We start from the raw sequence: 20,140 nt of genomic DNA, 5'->3' as shown, positions 1-20,140 counted from the left end.
AGAGTGATGTTCTGACTTGGCACTCTCATCACATAATGCTAGGTCAGGAGAAGATGTTAGTGCCTCCCTAAGGACAAGAAAACATCCTTCTTGCACCTCCATCCAGGAAAATTTGACACCTCCCTGCAGTAGTTCTCACAAGGGGCATGCCTTGGTAAAGAAGTCCTTTTTGAGTCCTCAGTAATATGAACAGACTCCATTGCTATTAAATAGGTGCCCTAAGATTTTTTTTCTTTGGCAGTGAAGAGGCACATTTTGGGATTAAGATGGAGACTTACAATCTGAACATACTTCAACACAGTTATCGGGTGGCGTAGATAGTTTCCAAATGTCTTTGAAAAACAGCAATGCCATCCAGATAGCAAAGAAAAGTAATCAATTTAATATATTGAAACAGGTTGTTGATCATCTGCTCAAATGTGGCTGGAGCTTTACAGAGTTACTTTGAATTCATTGAGGCCATCAGGTGTTATAAATTTAGTCGTTTAGCACTCAGCCCCATCAATCTTGATTTCCCAGTTGCTTGCCTGCATATCCATAGCTAAAAGATACTTTGCTCCCTTCAAGCAGAGTAGGGTATCATCAATGGGCAGCAATAGAGAGACATCTTTTCATGAGTTTGTTCAGTCATCAGTAGTCAATGCAGAAATGTCATATGCCATCCTTCTTCACATGGACTATATGACTAGACATTGGACTATGTACAGGTTTAATGATGTCATCCTGCAATATCTTCTCCATTTCCTCCCAAATTATGTGTCCTTCAGTAAGTGAGATGCCCTAAAAGTGCTGGCTACTTGGTGGATGAGCCCCAGTGTTGATACAGTGCTTTACAATGGGCTGCTTGATCTGTCTTTCTGTCTTTTCTCCACTCCAGATTTGAAGGGATCACACATTTGCTGAAGTTATTCCTCTGTCAGCCCAGATTCTATTGGCAGTCTGATAATAGATTCCTCCTCTGCACACATTTGCTGAAGTTATTCCTCTGTCAGCCCAGATTCTATTGGCAGTTTGATAATAGATTCCTCCACTGCAATGTCTGTAGTGGTGGTGGAGTGCTATTCTTCACTGGTGACACAGAGCTGCCCATACAGGACTGGTTCAGCTGCTCCTGTAAACATACCTTTCCGGGTAAGTTGTCGCTGCTTGTGACAATTGGTGATCCAAAGTTTGCCTTGACCTGCTGCAATATTTACAATTGTCACTGATATGTAGAGTTCTTTTGTGAGCCTAGACTGATGATTGAAAATTATCTCATTGATGACAATGGGATAATAACGTCTTCAACAGGAAACAACTGCACAGAGCAATCTTTGTTATGTGTACTTGATGGAATAGCTTTACCAATCTGGACTCAATCTCCTACAGTCTAGGACTGCTTGTGATGCTTGCAAGAAGTCCCATTTGAGAATAATGTTTTGACCACATTCTGTTAAAATGACAACTTCAAGGGGCTGTGTTCTGACAGTAACAGTTTTTTTTTTTAATACAAGTTCTCTTGGCTCAACATATTTCCCATATGCAACTTTCAGCACAATCACTTTTCTGTACTGAACACAGCATTATTTAGCTGATGATGACACTACAGAAAAAGAAACTCCCATGTCGATTAGTGCACAGACATGTTGGTCATTGAAGAGGACAGTGATGAAATTTCCTGGCAAAATAGTGACAGTCATCCATTGAAGATTTTCATCTGTGGCCACCTCTTCCCCGTATATGATTGTTTCGCTTAGTTTCCCTGAATTCAACAGTTAGACGAGCAACAGATACCTCTGTACAGCAGTGGGGAATGGCTATGACATATTGGAGAGCAATCTTGTCCCCAGTACTGCGATGGTTTTCATTCCACAGGCTGAGTATAATCATTTATAGTGTACTGCCATGAGTAGGACAGTTGTAATCACTGACAGCTTTCTCTGCAGTAGCGTGCAGTAAGTCCAGGATACCCACAGTGAAAACATACTGGCATGTTGTGCTCTGTTCGGCTGTGGGATGTTATACTTGGCAAAGGAGATAGTTGTACTTATGTTGTTCAGATGCTGGGTTCTCATTTGTCAGCAGTGGCATAATCTGAGTTGGCTGATTCCATTCTTCCTGGCAAGTTCGAATTGTGGCAGAGGTCGTTACTAAAGATCAACACATCTCTTCCTTAACATTCTCTATTACCTCCTGACATATGACATGCTTCTCTTGTGCACTCAGTCTTACATTTCTGGCTGCCATAAACGACAGTAACTCTTCTCATACTACCCGATGTATGAGAGAGGTCACTCATGGTGGTCTTCCACAACTGCCATAGGGATGACAATTGGGAGTTGGTCATACCTCTTTTGTCTGATACTTTTCTGTTGCATTTCTCAATGTGCTGGCACCATTTAATGAATTCCTTTACCAGAAGAGCTTAAGTACATATCTTCTGCAACTCCTACCATCAAATGTGAGATTTTGTTGTTTGTGTCATATTTGCATTCACAGTGTGGCATAGGCCAAAACATTCTGTATGTAAGACAGTGACATTTCCCCATGCAACCACAGCTGGTTGTGCAGTCCAAGAAAAAGAACACATTTGCCAAACACATTGTATCATACTATGTGTTGTATCTAATGAAGTAACTGAGTTCATTCAGGTACTTCATCAGGTTGTGACCACCAATGGACGCCTGATGTGCAGCTGACTTATGGCTGTTTTGGAATCCACTGGCTTCATGAATTGTGAACAATATACAGCTTGTATTCCAGTTCTTGTCTGTGAAGGTGATGGCTTTTACAATGTCTAATTGGAACCACAGTGATGTAGATATTCCAAAGCACCTGGTGTCTCCGGCAAACAATGTCACGTCATAACCACAATGAAGTCCAAATCCAAAACTGTGATTGTCAACGAAGTACAGTATTTAGCAATGAAAGCACATTTGTTATGAACACCGACGTACAGCCAGAACAGAATAGATGTTCTGGAAGGAGAGTGCTTATATTTATATTTATATTTATATTTATACAGACATCAAATATTCTGAAATACATACAAACATTAGAAACATAATAAATTTTGAGAACCTGGTGGTTGGATTTGAACTGTCGACAGGTGGCACATCAGCCAGTGAGGTAAACTGCTACGCCACACTGCATGCAGCACAGTTCATAGCAATGCAACCACTCACTGTATAGCTAAGGCTCTGAGTGACTTGACAGGCTCATAAAACAATATTCATTTGTTACTAAGCTTCAGAACAATGTTCTCCTTTGCAGCAAACAGAAAAACATGCTCTCATGCTCTCTCTCTCTCTCTCTCTCTCTCTCTCTCTCTCTCTCTCTCACACACACACACACACACATTTGCTTTGACCGATAGTTATAATTTGTAACAGTCTTTTTGCTGATGTTCCAACCTGAGGTTTGAATTTTTACCTTTCAGTATTTACAGAGAGAGTCTTTACAACTTTATACTATTCTTAACCATAAGCTTTCCTCTGTTATCAACATTTAAAGTTGCATTTATCAGCATTTAACGTTGTATTATTCTACTTTTTAATTATAGTTAACTAACTGTATAAGGTACCACAACAACTTAGCTTAGTAATATAGATTATGGACAATTTACAAGTTTATTTACAAACACAGATTCTGAACTGTTTCACTGTTGTGAATATTGTATGTAGGTCAGGAAAAGATGAGTTACTAGCCAAATGTCATCTGTGGTTACACTACTAAGAATTTTGGGAAATAAGATAAGAAAATTGATAGAGGACAGTAAGACCAATTAAACAATATGAACACATACATCTTCTTTAGTGTATTTGTTTCCCAATAAGCAATGAACTACACTTTTAAGTCATCTTTGAGTATTGGACTTTTAAAGAAATGTTATTCAGTTAAATAATTAAGGCCTGCTACACAATACTAAGTCAGTACAAACCTGAAATTTAACACAAATATTGAAATGAATCTAAACTTTTATGGTTCATTTAAATATATTGCTTAAAAGTTTTCTGGGCACTGGTCAGATGGTGTCATGGAAACTGCGCAATCTTTCAGAGACAGCTGTTCACCATCTTCTGGTGTGATCGTGGGAAGCTGTAGTGGTTCACCAATTTATATTGGGTTCACTGGAAAAGCATCGGCGCAGGAAGCAAAGTTGTAAATCGTCACAGGGGCCACCGGCATCCCGGGCATAATGCAGGAGAGGTGAACTATGGACCTCATATCACAGGAAAGATCTTAATGCCTGGCCTAACTGTCCTGGCTCAGTATCCTCATCCATTTATATTACTGAATTCATTTCCCCATGGCCGATGATGCCTGAGTGCCATCAATGCTGGTTCTCATGCTTTGCTAGTTGATATCCTGTGTCTACATCTACATCTACATTGATCCTTCACAATCCACCATGCAGTGTGAGGCAGTCTGTACTCCATACCACAACTAGTCATTTCCTTTCCTGTTCCACTCGCAAACAGAATGAGGCAAAAATGGCTGTCTATATGCCACTGTATGAGCCCTAATTTCTTGCATCTTATCTTTGTGGTCTTTAAATGTAATGTATGTTGGTGGCAACAGAATCATTCTGCAATCAGTTTCAAATGCCAGTTCTCTAGATTCTCTCGATAGTGTTCCTCAAAAAGAATGTCATCTACCCTCCGGGGATCTTTGTAACACTTGTGTGTTGTTCGAACCTACTACTAACAAATCCAGCGGCCTGCCTCTGAATTGCTTCATGTCTTCCTTTAATCCAGCCTGGTACAGATCCCAAACACTCATGCAGTTCTCAAGATTAGGTTACACTAACATCCTATGTATAGTCTCGTTTACAGACGAACCACACTTTCCTAGAGTTCTCTCAATAAACTGAAGTCATCCATTCACCTTTGCTACCACCACTCTCATGTGCTTGTTCCACTTCATACTGCTTTGAAACATTACACTCAGATATTTAAATAATGTGACTGTGTCAAGCAGGACATTACTAATGTTGTATCCCCAACATTACAGGTTTTGTTTTTCCTATTCATCTGCATTAACTTACGTTTTTCCACATTTAGAGCTAGCTGCCATTCATCGCACCAACTAAAAATTTTGTCTAAGTCACCTCTTATCCTCCTACAATCACTCAACTTCGACACATGTATAAAGTGAAACTTCGATTTTACATTCTATGATTTTACTTTTTTCATGATTCTATGCCATAAATTAGTATTTCCTGTGAAAAACTCACACGATCAACTCTAAAAATTGACCGATTTTACAAGTCTTCCTAGTAAGTTTACCTCAGTTCTATGTTCTTACTCAATGTCCTGCTTTACTTCGTCCCATTTTCTTCCTACCAACATTTGATGTAACTGAACGAGTTACAAATGGCACAAAAGACAGACGGTTCACACAGCGGATGGTGGTGGAATTAAGGGGATATTTCTGGCTGTTGTAGAGAGGGGAGATGTCAGAGGAAATGCTGCCATAATACACGTCAGCAACCCAACTTGCAATGTTTAACTTCACTGCACAATTATGATGCAACTACTGTTAGGTTGCAGTGGCAATGGAAAAACAGGATGACACAAAGTGTTCCAGACCGAGCCAAAACATGATGAAGGGGTCCAGCGCCACCTTTTGTCGTGTCACTTATAACTCAGTATTGTCTTTTTGTATGTATTTCTGATGTAATGTATTGAGGAACAATATCGATCATCAACCTTTTGAATTCAAAGACCGAATCTTGAAGATTATGCTTGGTCAAAATCAAGGAAACATCGGCCATTTTCCACTAGCGAGTTTTTATAGGCTGGTGACTTGTTATGTCACCCAACAGCCAGAACAGCCACCACACCACACAAGCAACTTACTGGTCAAAATTGACTGCTTTAAGTGCGTGCACCTTTTGTAGATTGTGCCAAGTATAGAGCTCCAAATTTTGGAGTGTGCTGCACACTATGCATGTGCAGAGACAAGGGACTGTTGTGGCATCTGCTAACATTGGAAGTTATAACCTATTTTGGTCGAGTTCACTCCCTTTATAAAAATAGATATTGTGTCTTCTTAATCTTTATTGTGTTGTTTGCTTTGCTTTCAGGGCACACTGAAAAGTTACATATGGTCATGGTATTTTTCCCTACTAGTGTTCTCCTCCAAGAGAAACAAAATATCTGAAAGCAAAAAGTATTTATATTTTACAGAAAGAGAACCTACACCATGTATAGATAAGAATGTAAATAGATAAACGCGTTTTAATGAAAATTATTTCAACAGTGAAAAACTAAGAATTACTGGATGAGAAAAAATATTTTGTTGTTATATGGCGCCTAGGAAAGAAAACAAGATACAAAGGATAAAGGAAAAAGGCGCCATTTATAGCTTTCTACATGCTGTCTGATGTGTTTGTAAGCATGTATTTTCTCAAGCAAATAAATGTATGTGTTCTGAAAGGTTTGGATGACACTTTTCCTATTTTTTTCAGTTCTCAGGAGTGTGAACACTTTACCACACAACTTTTGACAAGAATTTTCACTATTAATTCTTCTTTGGTCAGTAATTAATTCTACTGTCACTGCTTTTACCTACAATTTGTTACTATACTTCGATTTTTCCATAAAAAGGATAAACCCTCATAACCTAAATTTAGCCATTCCGATGCCAAACTCCACAGCAGAAAAGCCTTCACAACTCTGGCAGTTTTGGTGCGAACATGTAAATAAAACTGACCAGTCAAGACAGATGAGACTCAATACAGGAACAGAGTGCCAGGGCTGCTGCAGGAGACGCACTTCTCTTGAGCAATCAACTGAGACAAGAAAGTCGATCATATAAAATGGATTTTTAACACATGTAAAATGAGCTTGCCTCCTAGGTACAACAGAGGCCACTGCAATTGTGTCTTTCACTGTACTTCACAGTTTTTGATTTATTTCATCATGTTCACCAATTTTTCCCTTTATTTTTGGCTGAACACAAAGGAGAGATCTCTCAAAAATGCCTGTTTTGACATATAATTTGTGGTCATAGCATATCGGAAAATAGCTCAATTACCTGTAAAACAGATAACAATTTCAATTTTTTGATGAGTTTTTACTTGCTGTTGCAGATCTGTGACTTTTTAAGAACTGATAAAATACATTACTACAAATTATTGTACAAACATTATATTGTGCATTTAATTTCCTACACTTTACAAATTTTATACAATGTATTGGAGAGGATTAGGATTTTTAATCATATATGGCAATTAGATATGTTTTTGCTTTTATTTTGGGGTTTTGACAATTTCCTCTATTCTGAATTTTCCTTAATTTTGCTTTTTGTAAGTCTGGACCCCATAAAATAGGTGTTTCACTGTGTAGAGATTAATAGCAATCCTATCACATTTCGTTGGGGCACTCCTGGCTATACCCTCGTCAAGGACGACACACTGGGCTCTATAATTTACAAAGTCTTTGAGCCACTCACATATCTGTGAACCTTTTCCATATGCTCGTACCTTTTTTAACAGCCTGCAATGGGGGACCATATCTGCCTGTTGCCCTTCTTCCACAGTTCACAGTATATGAGTGGAGAAAAGGGCAAGTCTCTGACAATTACGTCATCACCTGTACATATTTTGACTACTTCTTTAATGGCAGGATCCCTCTAGGTGAAGGTGAATGAGAAGATTTGGTCTGTCCATAGTTCATTCCACATCTTATATCTAGACAACAGCAGATTTTTCTGGCTGATCTACTCTGGTCTGACATCGATGTTCATCACATGTGTTTTTAACAGAATGACACGTCAGTTCAATGTATGATTTCCCATATTGACATGGGCAGGGAGATGAGAGTGTGAGAGGAAAAACCTCATGGAGAAAACATTCCACACAAATTAAAATATTTAGGGAACATGGGTATCTTAACAATGTTGTAGCATAATCTCTACTAGTTACTCCTACACTCACTGGTAACACCTATAAATATTATCTGCCTTTACATCAATAACAAGATAATTTTTATATATAAGGTGCAGTCATCAAGGACCAAAGTGTTTGCAGTCAGTACTGTTTCTGTGAAATAGTAGGAATTACTCAAAAGATATAGTGGAGATAAAAATATCCTCACAAAAAACTCTAGACAAATTTTAATCAGCAGTGAACTGACATGAAGCATAGATAGTACTTGCCAGCCTTTAATGTACAGCAACTCTTAAATAATACACAGTCCCTCACAAAACATGGTCAATACCCAATATCCGTAAAATCATGCACTTCTGTCCTCAAAGCAGTGAACTTAACAAATGCCACCATTCTCCAACTTTATGTCCTGTACGTGGCAAAAACCTAAGCATTCCATTCCTAACAAAGTAACTTACTTTTTACATGTTGTAAATGAAGCCGAACAGTATATATCTAGGAAACAATATGAATCCTTGTTAGTGTTAGTGCAGCACTAAGACTACAGATGCAAGGTAAGTGGCAAGGCTGCAGCTAACAATTTATACAACACCGCTTATCTTCCAAAACTAGGAAGCCACCTGACCAATAAGCCAAGCTGAACATAACGAATATTAGAAAGTCTCTTCCACCCTACTCATACCTGCCATACCTTGCATACTGTAAATGGGCACAGGCATGAAGTTGTGTTGGTGTCCCATAGCTTCAGGAACTGCAGAATAGAAAGGCGCACCTGTCACTCCGCCGGTTGCCATGTATGGGAGATTGCTCGAGGCAGCTGGCATCAGTGTTGCAGCTGACCACACACCAATTGTATTGCACTACATTCTGTTTGACTGTTTTGTTAAAAAGTAACCTTACATTTTTGCAAAGTAACTTGAAAGCACTGCTTTGGACCCATCACCTTACACAAAACATTTCTCCTTATTTTAAAAGTATCTTATAGTGGAAATGACAGGAATCTACAAAACACAGTCTTCTCAACCAACAAAAGCTACTACGCGTGTGAAAAGTACATGATGAAGACAACCAGTACAGTATAAAGGAATAATTGAGCAGCAAATATGAACACAAGAACACAATGATTACTGTATTTTCGACTGGAAAAATGTCAGAATTTTGTTAGAGTGACAGTTATCACTTGTGCAGTTCAAATAAGATACAGACCATGGCAGGAAAAGGGAGGGCATGTGGACTACACTGTGCTAAGAGATTTGTTCCACAGGTTGGCCAACTTCGTCCTTCAGTACAGTTTGGTGGTGGTCATTCATAAATGACAACAGTTTGTTTGTGGTTAGTTTTATATGCAACTCTACAATACAGATACAAGATCTCTCCCATCCACCATACACTAACCCCCTGCCCACTCAAGTCTTATCACCAATGCATAAATTTCTATCAGAAAGAGTGTCAGTTGCAGAAACAGCTACACCATCTATTAACTTCATCTCATCTATTATAAGGATTCCTCGCTCCACCTGGACAACCTAATATCCAAGACTGTTACTCCCTCTTCCCACTGTCCACTGGAAGAGTATGTGCTGCTGTCCTCCCTTACCTTTGTGGAGCCTAGCCTGTTTTTGTATTCAGCACCATTTCCTTGCTATCTTTCTTTCCCTCTGCCCCTAATCTCTTCTAATTTTCCCCATACACACAGAGGTGACCACTACTGGTCTTAATTGAGCCATAATTTCAAGAGAGAGATGGTGGTGGTGGCAGTACGTACATGTGTGTGTGGGTGTGTGGGTGGGGGTGGGGGGGGGGGGGAGGGGGTGAGAGAGAGAGAGAGAGAGAGAGAGAGAGAGAGAGAGACCACAAATTCAGTTAGCAAATTACAGTAATCACGTTTTTTTATACATCCAAAATGGTGCTAAATGTCACCTTTATATTGCAGTGGTTGCCTTCCTCCATACTATTTTTTCTGCTCAGTCTAGGCTTTTGCATTGTTGTACTAGTTTCAGTGTGGCTTGAGAGCAATTCCCAAAAATAGAACCTAAAATTAACCATCTGCAACTGAAGTTCGCTTCTTCACATTTTAATGGAAAATATTATGAACGTTTTTCTACATGGAACGGGTTTGTAATTTAGCATTCTTTATCAATGGAAGATGTAAAGTGTTGATTGTAAAGATTAAAAGCAGTGCAGATACAGAAAACAAATAAGGACAAAAATCAAAATAAAATACATTTCCAAGAAATGAATTCAGATTATTCAGCTGCAAGACTCATAAATAAGGCTGTACACCATTCAACACATAAAGTTCATGTAATGGTTTCAACAGAAGCAAAGGAAGTAAGGATGATAAAAAGATTTAAAAATAAAAAACAACTGAAGAGACAGAGAGAGTTTATGAGAGAAACAGTAAAAGGGCAGTGCATGAATGTAGAACTGACATACTGTTTTCTTTAGTAGATTCTTTTCTTTTTCTCTCCTCTATTTTTGATGTTTATCAGTTCCTTTGCTTCTATTTTCCTTCACCCTCACTTACTTCCAGTACTTTGGCTTTAATTGCTTTCCTTCTTTGTATCACTCTATTTTCCACTTTCTACACATTTTGTTGCCTACTGATTGTGTAGCCCATACAACTGAGTTGTAGCAACTGAATATTTCATACCCCCTCATGGTCAGAGAGTTATCCTATAAGAGTATTACCTCAGTAACATAATAAGTGGGTCATGTTAACCACAAGAAAAAAACATCTGATAATGCAGGGTTCTTTGGCATTTGGTATTTGGTCCTTTTGTAGTCTTGAGCTACATAAAGGACCTGCTCAAAACATAAAATGGTTCTTTTAAAAATTAAAAGTGCAATGAACATTGCTTGACCATAGCAAAGAAAGCTAAGACAGTAGCTTGACATACAGCTCTTCTTACAATTTTCCAAATATTATGATTAAGGGTCACACTCTAAATAAAGTACCATGTATGAACATAGATCTTCTGATGTTGATGTCCGCAAAAATAATGAATGAAAAGGGAAAAAAGGCTGGTTTACTGTGCTTTTCACACAAAGGAAACTTTTGCTTCACTGACCTGCACGCAACAGTGCTAATACATATTGCACCATCTCATGCCCTGTTCTCTTACTGGGCAATTTATTAGTGTAAGGCATGAAAAAGAAGAAAAGCACAACACAATAAATGATTTATTCAGCAAAATAAAGCAGAAAAAAATATGTAACAACAGTAACTAAATGAAGGTGGTATTGTCTTCAGTGGCACAACCAATTTTACACTTATATCTGGTAAGTCTGTGGGATAAATAATGGAAATAAAGTGTACAGCATTGTGGGCCGGGAGTCCCCCCTTCGGGGAAGTTTGGCTGCCGAGGGCAAGTAATTATTGCACTCGACACCACATTGGGCAACTTGCACGTCGGAGATGGGGATGAGATGATGATGAGGACAACACAACAACCAGTCCTTGAGTGGAGAAAATCTCCTGCCCCAGCCGGGGATTGGAACACGCCCCTTGGCGTGGCGTTCTCAGCTAACAGGGGCGGACTGTGGCATAAATAAAATCTCAATAACAGACATAAAAAAGACTGGAGTGGAGTTTTGAATACCTGATTTATGAAACTAAGTACCCCTGCAATTAAAGTACAGAATACTGTTCCTGGTAAAATATACCTTCATACATACAGTGTCTGTATAGTTTTCCTTCCACAATATTCACTATGACGTTTCTTGCTATGTACTGAAATGGATGAGAATTTGCAGAATACAACAAATGCCCTTTATTATATAACTCAGTAGCTGGACTACTGTTCATTTTAGGTTATTAATTAGTGTAAGATACAGAAGCAGCTTATATTGTCTGTACTTCTGTACTAAAGTACCACTTGATTTGTTTTACATTCCTGATAGTATTCCTTTACAATAGAATCATTGTAATGGGATGCGTTATGAGTGACAGTAACAACTCCTCCTTCACATCAAGTCGACTCTTTAGTGGTCCGCACTCATTTATCCATTACTGTTTAAATTCGGTATGTTACCTGTTCCTTTTCTGATGTAGGTTTATGACAGAACACCCCCCTCCCCCAAGCCTCTACTTCCATTATCTCTACATATGAATCAGAAAACACACATTCTGTGAAATTTTATTTTCGCAGATTGCTAATAAGACAATATCAATGTCAACCATAAGTAAGTGTGACATTTTTATTTACCACAACTTGAAGCTCTTCTATTGTAACAACTGCTGCATTCATATGTGACTGGTAATTAAAATTTAGTCTTCATAATCTCTTCAGCAAAAATTATTCTCTGCGAGGAGGACACAGCTTAAAAGCAGTGGACAGAAAAAGACAATTTTCTGTTCTACCACACTTGTATAATGAAAACAATATTCCAAATATAATCCCATATCATACTCATTACTTTCATTACAGTGAGAAAAACTGAGTATATACAATATAAAAATATAACTAGTACTAATAGTTCTTTTACTGGTTTCACACAATTACACCATGTGAATGTTGTGATGATTTATTTTGCATGGAACTCACATAATGTGTTCATCTTCACTATTGATCAACTCAACCCAAAGAAGATCCTGAAAAACTTCACTATCTGAGATCTTGTGATTGAGTGCATAGACTCATTATCAATATACCATTTTACTTATTTCGTTGAAACATGTGATGCATGTGACATTTGGACCTGTAACTGGACTATCTGCAACTTATCTGATCCTCACTATGCAGATTATTCTCATTGTCATTTACATTTGCCATTCTTCTGAGGGTCACATGTGTAAGCACTCTACGACATGGGAACCAAAACAGCGACTACGTACGGTAACTTGCTTTCCGCACAATATTTGTGAGTGCTTCTCAGGGCTGAAAAAAACTACTGCCTCTGGTTTCACTGGAAGATTTCACCTTTATAAGGATTCATATTGAAATCAGTTTCCTCCATTGCACACAAATACACATATAAGTATTAAACTTTAATTTTTATACACCTTGCAAGTGACATTAGGTGTTACCCTCCTTCTAGAACTGTTCTTTCACTGTGTTTTCCACTTTTGTTTTCATATCTCATTATCTTTCAATTACATTCCACAAATGGAGACAATAGGAGAAAAGAAAACAGAAATGTTGTAAATGAAGTATGGCCTTAATTCAATAATAACAACATTTTCATGTTCTTCAGAAACACATTTGCTACAAATATATGTAGATTAATAACAGAAAACATTATGCAAAGTATTGCTCTCAATCACTCCTATTAAATTCTCATGAATATTTTGAGAAAATCTTATTATAATTTTCTGCCTATTCATGAATTTATATTTCAGGATATCACCATGTCAGAGACTTTAATGAAACAAGAAATCATATAAAAGAACACAATCTAAAATTACAAATTAAGACCGCTGACTAAGCGCATACTAATACAGACTGACTAACAGCAGAATATAAGCTTTCATCAGCTGTAAGACACAACTACTGCACCAGGCCCCAGGAAGTTAGTTTGCACACACAAAATTTCTATTGGGATCCGCTCACCTGGACTAAACATGGGAAGAGACGGCATCATGACAGGTGGAGGTGACATCATTCCAGACATGACCACAGGTGCCGGTGATGTCATACTAGCAATGGGTGTGAATCCAAATGCTGCAGTTGTTTGCTGTTGTGTTGATGTCTTATTTGGAAAAAAGGAAGAAAAACAAAAATGGAAAGGTAAGTGAAAACACACAAATCAAAAATGTATTTCATTATCTACAATCTGCAGATCACTGCAAATCACATTACAAGGATAAATTTCATTGCACTGTGCTATTAAATTACTCGTCATTCCATTCCTAGTGAAGGATGCAGTAATTATTAATGCAGTAATTAATCTTATCGCCCATTCACGATCACTGTGTAAGTGCAGAGATAACACTAATACCAATGAAATTTTGTTTTATTTTATTTTGGTAGATACTGCACAATAACACAGTATCAGCCTGATCTCTTGAATAGCTTTGTTTGTATGAATTTTTAAAGGAGTCATATTGTGTGAGTTTCTAAAAAAGGATCACCTAAAATAATAGGCTATTATGAAAATACTTCAGTTTCAACTGTTATCACTGACAGAAATTCATCCATCATCCATCCATTAGAAGGTGGGCAGCTGATGGCAGACAAAAATGATTCATGTGAAGGTTCTAACAAAACTGCAACCATGGATGAAGGCATGAGGAATATGCACAAGACTTTATTGGATGCTCAACTATTATAAATGTATGAAACAGCTTACATCACAGGTTTATAAAAAGGAGTTTGGTGAACTGTACATGAAGAGTTATCTATGAGAAAGCTTTGTCTAAGATGGTAGCTGCATATGCTGACTGTCAACTGAATTGTTGCTACTCTCAGGCAATAACATTATAATCATGAATGAATACATTTCAAAAGAATCCAGTTAATACTATGTGGCAGTTTGTTACTGTGAATGGGATGCAGGTCTACCAATTTGCACCATCCAAAGTAAAACAGCAATCAGAGGTGCAGGCAGTAACCAGTGACCTGGCACAAAAAAGGTAATGATGACTTCATTTATGGGAATACTTAAAACCAGTGTTTTTTGGAATTCAAAAAGCATTCTATTCATTGATTAGCTTGCAAAGGGTAAGACAATAACTAGCAAGTATTACGTAAGCCTTCTCAGCCAACTAGATAAAAAAAGTGAGAGAAGTATACAATGCAACACAAAAACACCGGTCTTTTATCAGGACCATGCATATTCCCATAAATGTGCTTTGGAGCTGAAAAAACAGGAAGGATCTCAAGCACAAATTGCTGGAACATCCTCCCTGTTTGCTACATTTGACAACCATGACAGACATATACTCATTTATTTAAGGAAATTTGTGGCTGGAAAATGCCCTCAGTCTTTTGCAAAGGCTCAGCAGTAGTAGCTGTATTTCAAGACTTCTTAGAACAGCACTACAAGGATGGAATCTACTTACTTGACAAACATTGTCAATGGGCATTGTCCTCAAAGTGAGCTACATCAATTGATAAAATGCAATTTTCACTTACAAGACACTAAATTTTCTTTTTGGAGTTATACTGATACTCTTTGAAAAATAAAATTTTTAATGTTTGTTAAAACAGCACTATGCAGATGTGTTTTACCAAGCCAATTTATCACAATTCAAGAGCACACTTTCACATTATAATATCACTCAGACAATTCACATATGGCATGTATTAATACCTGCTGTGTCTCCATACCACCACCACCCTTGATGGCTTCTGTCATAGCTGAAACTTCTGTCAAACAACGAAGGCTACTGTTAATAAATATTGGTCTGAACAAATCTTTTATGTAATCTTCCACATTCTCAATTATTCGACTTTCCTGTTGCCACCTATACAAAAATTACAGATGTGTCAAACAAATAACAACACTGTAGGAAAAAATACAAAGTAATGCAGTAATAAACACATAAATTACAGTTATTTGTTAGTACAGTACAAAATACAATATATACTATATTAAGCATCAGATTAACTTCAGAAGGATCAGAGTACACTTGGAATGTTCACATCAACAGTCTTGTAAGGATGCAAAGGAGGGTACACCTGTATATGCTTTGCGTTGCCTGTGTATGATAGATTCCACATCTTATCTCTTCATTCGCACATTCATTCATTTCTTCATTATAGCTCATCCTTTTCCTTTGCTCTTGCATAATTATCTATCAAAATGCATACATCATCAACAGGAATCACAAAAAGTATTTCCGCTGAACAAAAAATGTTGAAAGAATGAACTATTCTTTAATTCTGCAACATTGTTAATGGTTCATAAAAGGAAGATGAACAACATAACCTGTGTACAACTTTCATTTTGTAATAGGATACCATTTTTACTCAAACTAGTCACTTCTTCATTTCCTGGTAATTTCAGTTTGCTTGTGGATATCTGTGTGTAAATTATGCACCACTACATAATATAAATACAAAACATGATAGCTTCTTTTTCCTCCTCATTTCAGCAACTCTTGTCTCATTTAACGCCATTATCAAACACTTACCTGTTTCCTTGACTAGTAAGGCTGGCTACTTCATGATCCGAATCATCCATATCTCTATCTTCATGAGTCATGTCACTTCCCCCTCCTTTTATGGAGGCAGCCAAAGACCGAGCATCTGAAAGCTCATCCAAACTGCCATCGAGCACAGGCATAAACAGATCATCCAGGAACTGGTCCACATCTGATGCTTGAGAGGGTACTCGAACACGTCGGACATGTGAAGCTGTTGGAATTGAATATTTTCAAGACATGCGGTTGTTAACAGGTGAGGATGTTACACTGTTATTACTGTAGAAGAAGAAGAAGAAGAAGAAGAAGAAGAAGAAGAAGAAAGGGGGGAGGGGAGGGAGGGAGGGAGGGGGAGAGAGGGAGAGAGAGGGGGAGAGAGGGAGAGAGAGGGAGAGGGGGAGAGAGAGACAGAGAGAGAGAGAGAGAGAGAGAGAGAGAGAGAGAGAGAGAGAGAGAGAGAGGGAGAGGGAGAATCTATCTAGCTATCTAACTTTCTGAAAGAAAAGTGAGGCAGTAGTAACAGAAGTTGTGGTGGGGAAAGGAAATTAGCCATGAGCAATCTTAGACATCAAACCAGGTCGCCATAGAGACTAACTCTGAGTTGTTCACTTATGGCACCAATAAAACTGGCTGCCCCCTTGGAATTCTAAGTTTGGCCATCTGCATGATCTGTCAACACTGTAAGTTGCGAAAGTTCTGGAGAAAGCATTGTCTTCCACTTATGCTGTTGTAGTGCTATTTCTATCCATGGTCGAGCTGTAAACATCAAGAAAGGCTTCCAACATTGTGAGTTCAAGTCCACTCATTCCATTATATTTTTAAATCACATTTCAGATGCAGATCGTTCCAATCTGATGGAGTCTCACAGGTAATTAATTTGCTTCACTTTCTAACCCCACCAGTAACAGCAAAGACTTTCAGAAACAACTCCACAGAATAGCTCGTGCGTATGACAAGATCAGAACAGTTTATACTTGAGAGTTTCCTCACCCTCCAGCAGCCACTGGTTACCAGCTACCAGCCACCAGCTGTTAGGCACTGTCTGACCATGTGAATGTGGCACAGAGCACCTTCAGTACATTTGTGCTCTTGCAATGGTATGCATAAAATTGTTTATTATTACAGTTTGATTTTCTATGCAAAATAATGCTGATAAACCAAGTGAACACCATGCAGTAATACAACAGGTATCAATTACCATAAGTGTCTTTATCAATCGTTATTTTTATTTTTATTTAAGAGTTCCAGTATTTGTCTTGCAGTTACATATTGGATTTTGCATTCTTGAAACTTATGAACATTCTTTAAGTATTATAAAATAGGGTTAAAAGTGCAAGAAGGTACAGTTGTGACATATTACTCACTTTCAGTTTAATAGAGGGATGAAGGCAGCGGAGGCAGTTAAAAACATTTGTATAGTGTACGGGTTGAGTGCGTTTTGGTAACTCACATCAGGAAAAGTATTTTCTTGTTTCAAGAAAGATCGTTCTGGTGTGAATGATTACTTAGGTTCAGCAAGACTCCATAACTAACATATGTAATGAACTGTAACCATTTAACTTTTGAGTGACATAGACAAGATTCACAAGTTTGGTGTAATCCAAAGCAACAAAAATGAACACTATCAGTTTGCTGATTGGGACTAACTATGCAATATTATTAATGGCAATGAGTTATCATGCCTTTATGTTAACTGTGTAAGAAGATATTAATGGCGGAGAGCTAACAAAAGATTTATATTCTAACAAAGGGCAGTGTGAACATAACATTTGGCATCAGGTGACGCATATAGGGAGTTGTGCACAACGAATTTCTCCCCAGGGGTGTGCCCATCACAGCTAGTATTTGTTGCCAACAACTAAGACACCTTTTGGTAGAAAAGTAAGAAAAACGACTGACAAAACTGCATCAAGTGTTGCTACTACACTCTGCTGTTTTTTTACAAAAACAAAAACTATCGAGGAATTTGTTTGGAAAGTCATCCCACCACACTTATTCTTCTGATGTTATGCTCTCCAATGTTTACCTTTCCCACTCCTCATTGAACAACCCTCAAGGAGGGACGAAAATGACTTCAAACCTGGCTTGATGACATCTTTAACTCAGGATTGGCAGATTTCTACAGGCAAGAAATCGGTAAACTACTTGTCAGACTGTTTTAAATAATGTGAGAGAATAGATTGTTGATTAATTTCTCTCTTATGTTTACTGCTGTGTTAAGTAAACTACTGGAAAAATGCTATTAAATTATGCACTGCACTAATACAGATGAATTACAACCTACCAAGATAGCCTTACAACAAAAGTTTATTTTAATAAAAACATAAAACATCTGTAACATCAGGATGCCTGTATCGACACAAATTAGTAAGATATTACTTACTGGAACAGTCTGTTTTCACATGCTGTCTGTGGCATACTCACGTAGTATGGAAATGTGCCATTTTGTAAGTAAACTTGTTTATTCGCAAAAACCAAAAATTATGCCAGCGTAAGCAAAAAGAGGTATTATCAAGTGTGTAGTATCATAAGTTTTCCCCCCTTACACTATGGCGTACTGGAAGTAGCAAGAGAAGTTTATTTGAGATTTCCTTTTCAATTTTTGGTCTGGGTGTTGTAGCTCTGTCACAGAAGAGCTAAAAATCCGGCCTCCAGCTAGACTGGAACCAAGTTTATTGAAAACTGTAATATTCAGCACTTTGGCTATCTGAATGTTCTGCGCACACCACCCCCATTAACAATATTGCATAGGAATGCTCAAAAAGCAAACTGATGACATTCAAGCACAAATATAATAACAGTTACCCCTTTAGTTTTTGTAGCTTTGAATCTTGCCTACTGAGTGCAAATGTTGCACAAAGGTTAAATGGTCACAGTTTATTACATATGTCAGTTATTGAGACATGGTGAACCATCCCTGCCAGAATGATCTTTCTTAATACAAGAAAATGCTTTTCTGATGCGAGCTGCCAAAAAACACTCAACCCATACACAATACAAATGTTTTGAGCTGCCTCCACTGCCTTTACGCCTCTATTAAATTCAAAGTGAATAATATGTCACAAATGTTAGACCGCCTTGACTTTCAACTCTATTTTATAATGCTTAAAGGACATTAGTAAGTTTCAAGTACAAAAAATCCAATATGTAATGGCAAGGCAAATACTAGAACTTCAAATAAGCAAATGACAGTTAATAAATACACTCATAGCAATTTACAACTGTTCTATAACTGCATGGTGTTCGCTGTGTTCATCCGAAGACATTTTGTGCTGAAAATCAAACTATAATAATAAACAATTTTATGCTTACCAATGCAAGAGCATAAACACGCAGTAAGTGCACTGTGCTGTATTCACCTGATTGGTCAGTGCCTAAAGTCAGGTAGACAGTTATGTGGCGCATGTGGCCAGTAACCTGTGGCTGCTGTAGGGTGAGGAAACTCTTAAGTGCAAACTGCTATTAAATGTTTTGTGGAATCGTTTCTGAAAGCTTTTGCTATTACTGATGGGTGAGAAAGTGAAGCAACTTACCTTTGAGGTTTCATCAGTCTGATACCATTAGCAGATAGCCAAAATGTGGTTTAAAAAATGGTCTCAAACTTATGACTTTGCATCTATGTCGCTCGATGTTTACCACTAGACACCGGTAGATACAGCCCTGTACCAGCACATGCGGAAGACAACACTTTCTCCACAACTTCTGTGTCTTACAGTGTTGCCAGATTATGCAAATGGGCAGACTGAGGGGCAGCCAGTTTTATTGATGCCTTAAATGAATGATTCTAGCACTGGCTCTATAGCAGCAACGGTTTATGTCTATGACTGTATATAAAAATGGAACCATATAATAAAACCATCAGGAATGCTATATAGATAATTGGACCCATTTGTCATAAACGTCCACTGTATTAAGTCACTGTGTCTCCTCTCTTGGTTTAGCTTTATGTAACTAAATATTTCTTTTGTGTAACAAAATAACAATGAAAACTGTAACAATGCAATTCCAAAACTCAAGTACAGGGAAATAATTGTATGTGCTTAAAAGCTGAAGTGATAATTGTTAGTTACAAGTAAAATGCAAATACAAAGAGAGAGAAATGGGCATTAAAAATATTAGGTAAGGCAAAGTGAAAGACAAATGAAGAACAGTCTGGGGGTAACCACAAATGAGAGGCAAGG

At 37.8% G+C, this 20,140-nt stretch overlaps 1 protein-coding gene across 1 annotated transcript in view; it reads right to left on the bottom strand.

Annotated features, from left to right (window-relative positions):
- Nucleotides 1-20,140, bottom strand: part of LOC126236813 (unconventional myosin-XV) — a 498,803-nt gene that overhangs the window by 317,061 nt on the left and 161,602 nt on the right. The window contains exons 27-30 of the mRNA XM_049946408.1: nucleotides 15,951-16,173; nucleotides 15,128-15,281; nucleotides 13,426-13,564; nucleotides 8,565-8,708 (exon numbers count right to left, since the gene is read on the bottom strand). Coding sequence (XP_049802365.1) covers nucleotides 8,565-8,708; nucleotides 13,426-13,564; nucleotides 15,128-15,281; nucleotides 15,951-16,173 — 660 coding nt within the window. The remainder of the gene's footprint in view (nucleotides 1-8,564; nucleotides 8,709-13,425; nucleotides 13,565-15,127; nucleotides 15,282-15,950; nucleotides 16,174-20,140) is intronic.

This window comes from Schistocerca nitens, chromosome 2 (genome assembly GCF_023898315.1).
Source record: "Schistocerca nitens isolate TAMUIC-IGC-003100 chromosome 2, iqSchNite1.1, whole genome shotgun sequence".
Classification (NCBI taxonomy): domain Eukaryota; kingdom Metazoa; phylum Arthropoda; class Insecta; order Orthoptera; family Acrididae; genus Schistocerca; species Schistocerca nitens.
Note: the sequence above shows the minus strand (reverse complement) of the source record. Positions and strands in the feature narration are given on the sequence as shown.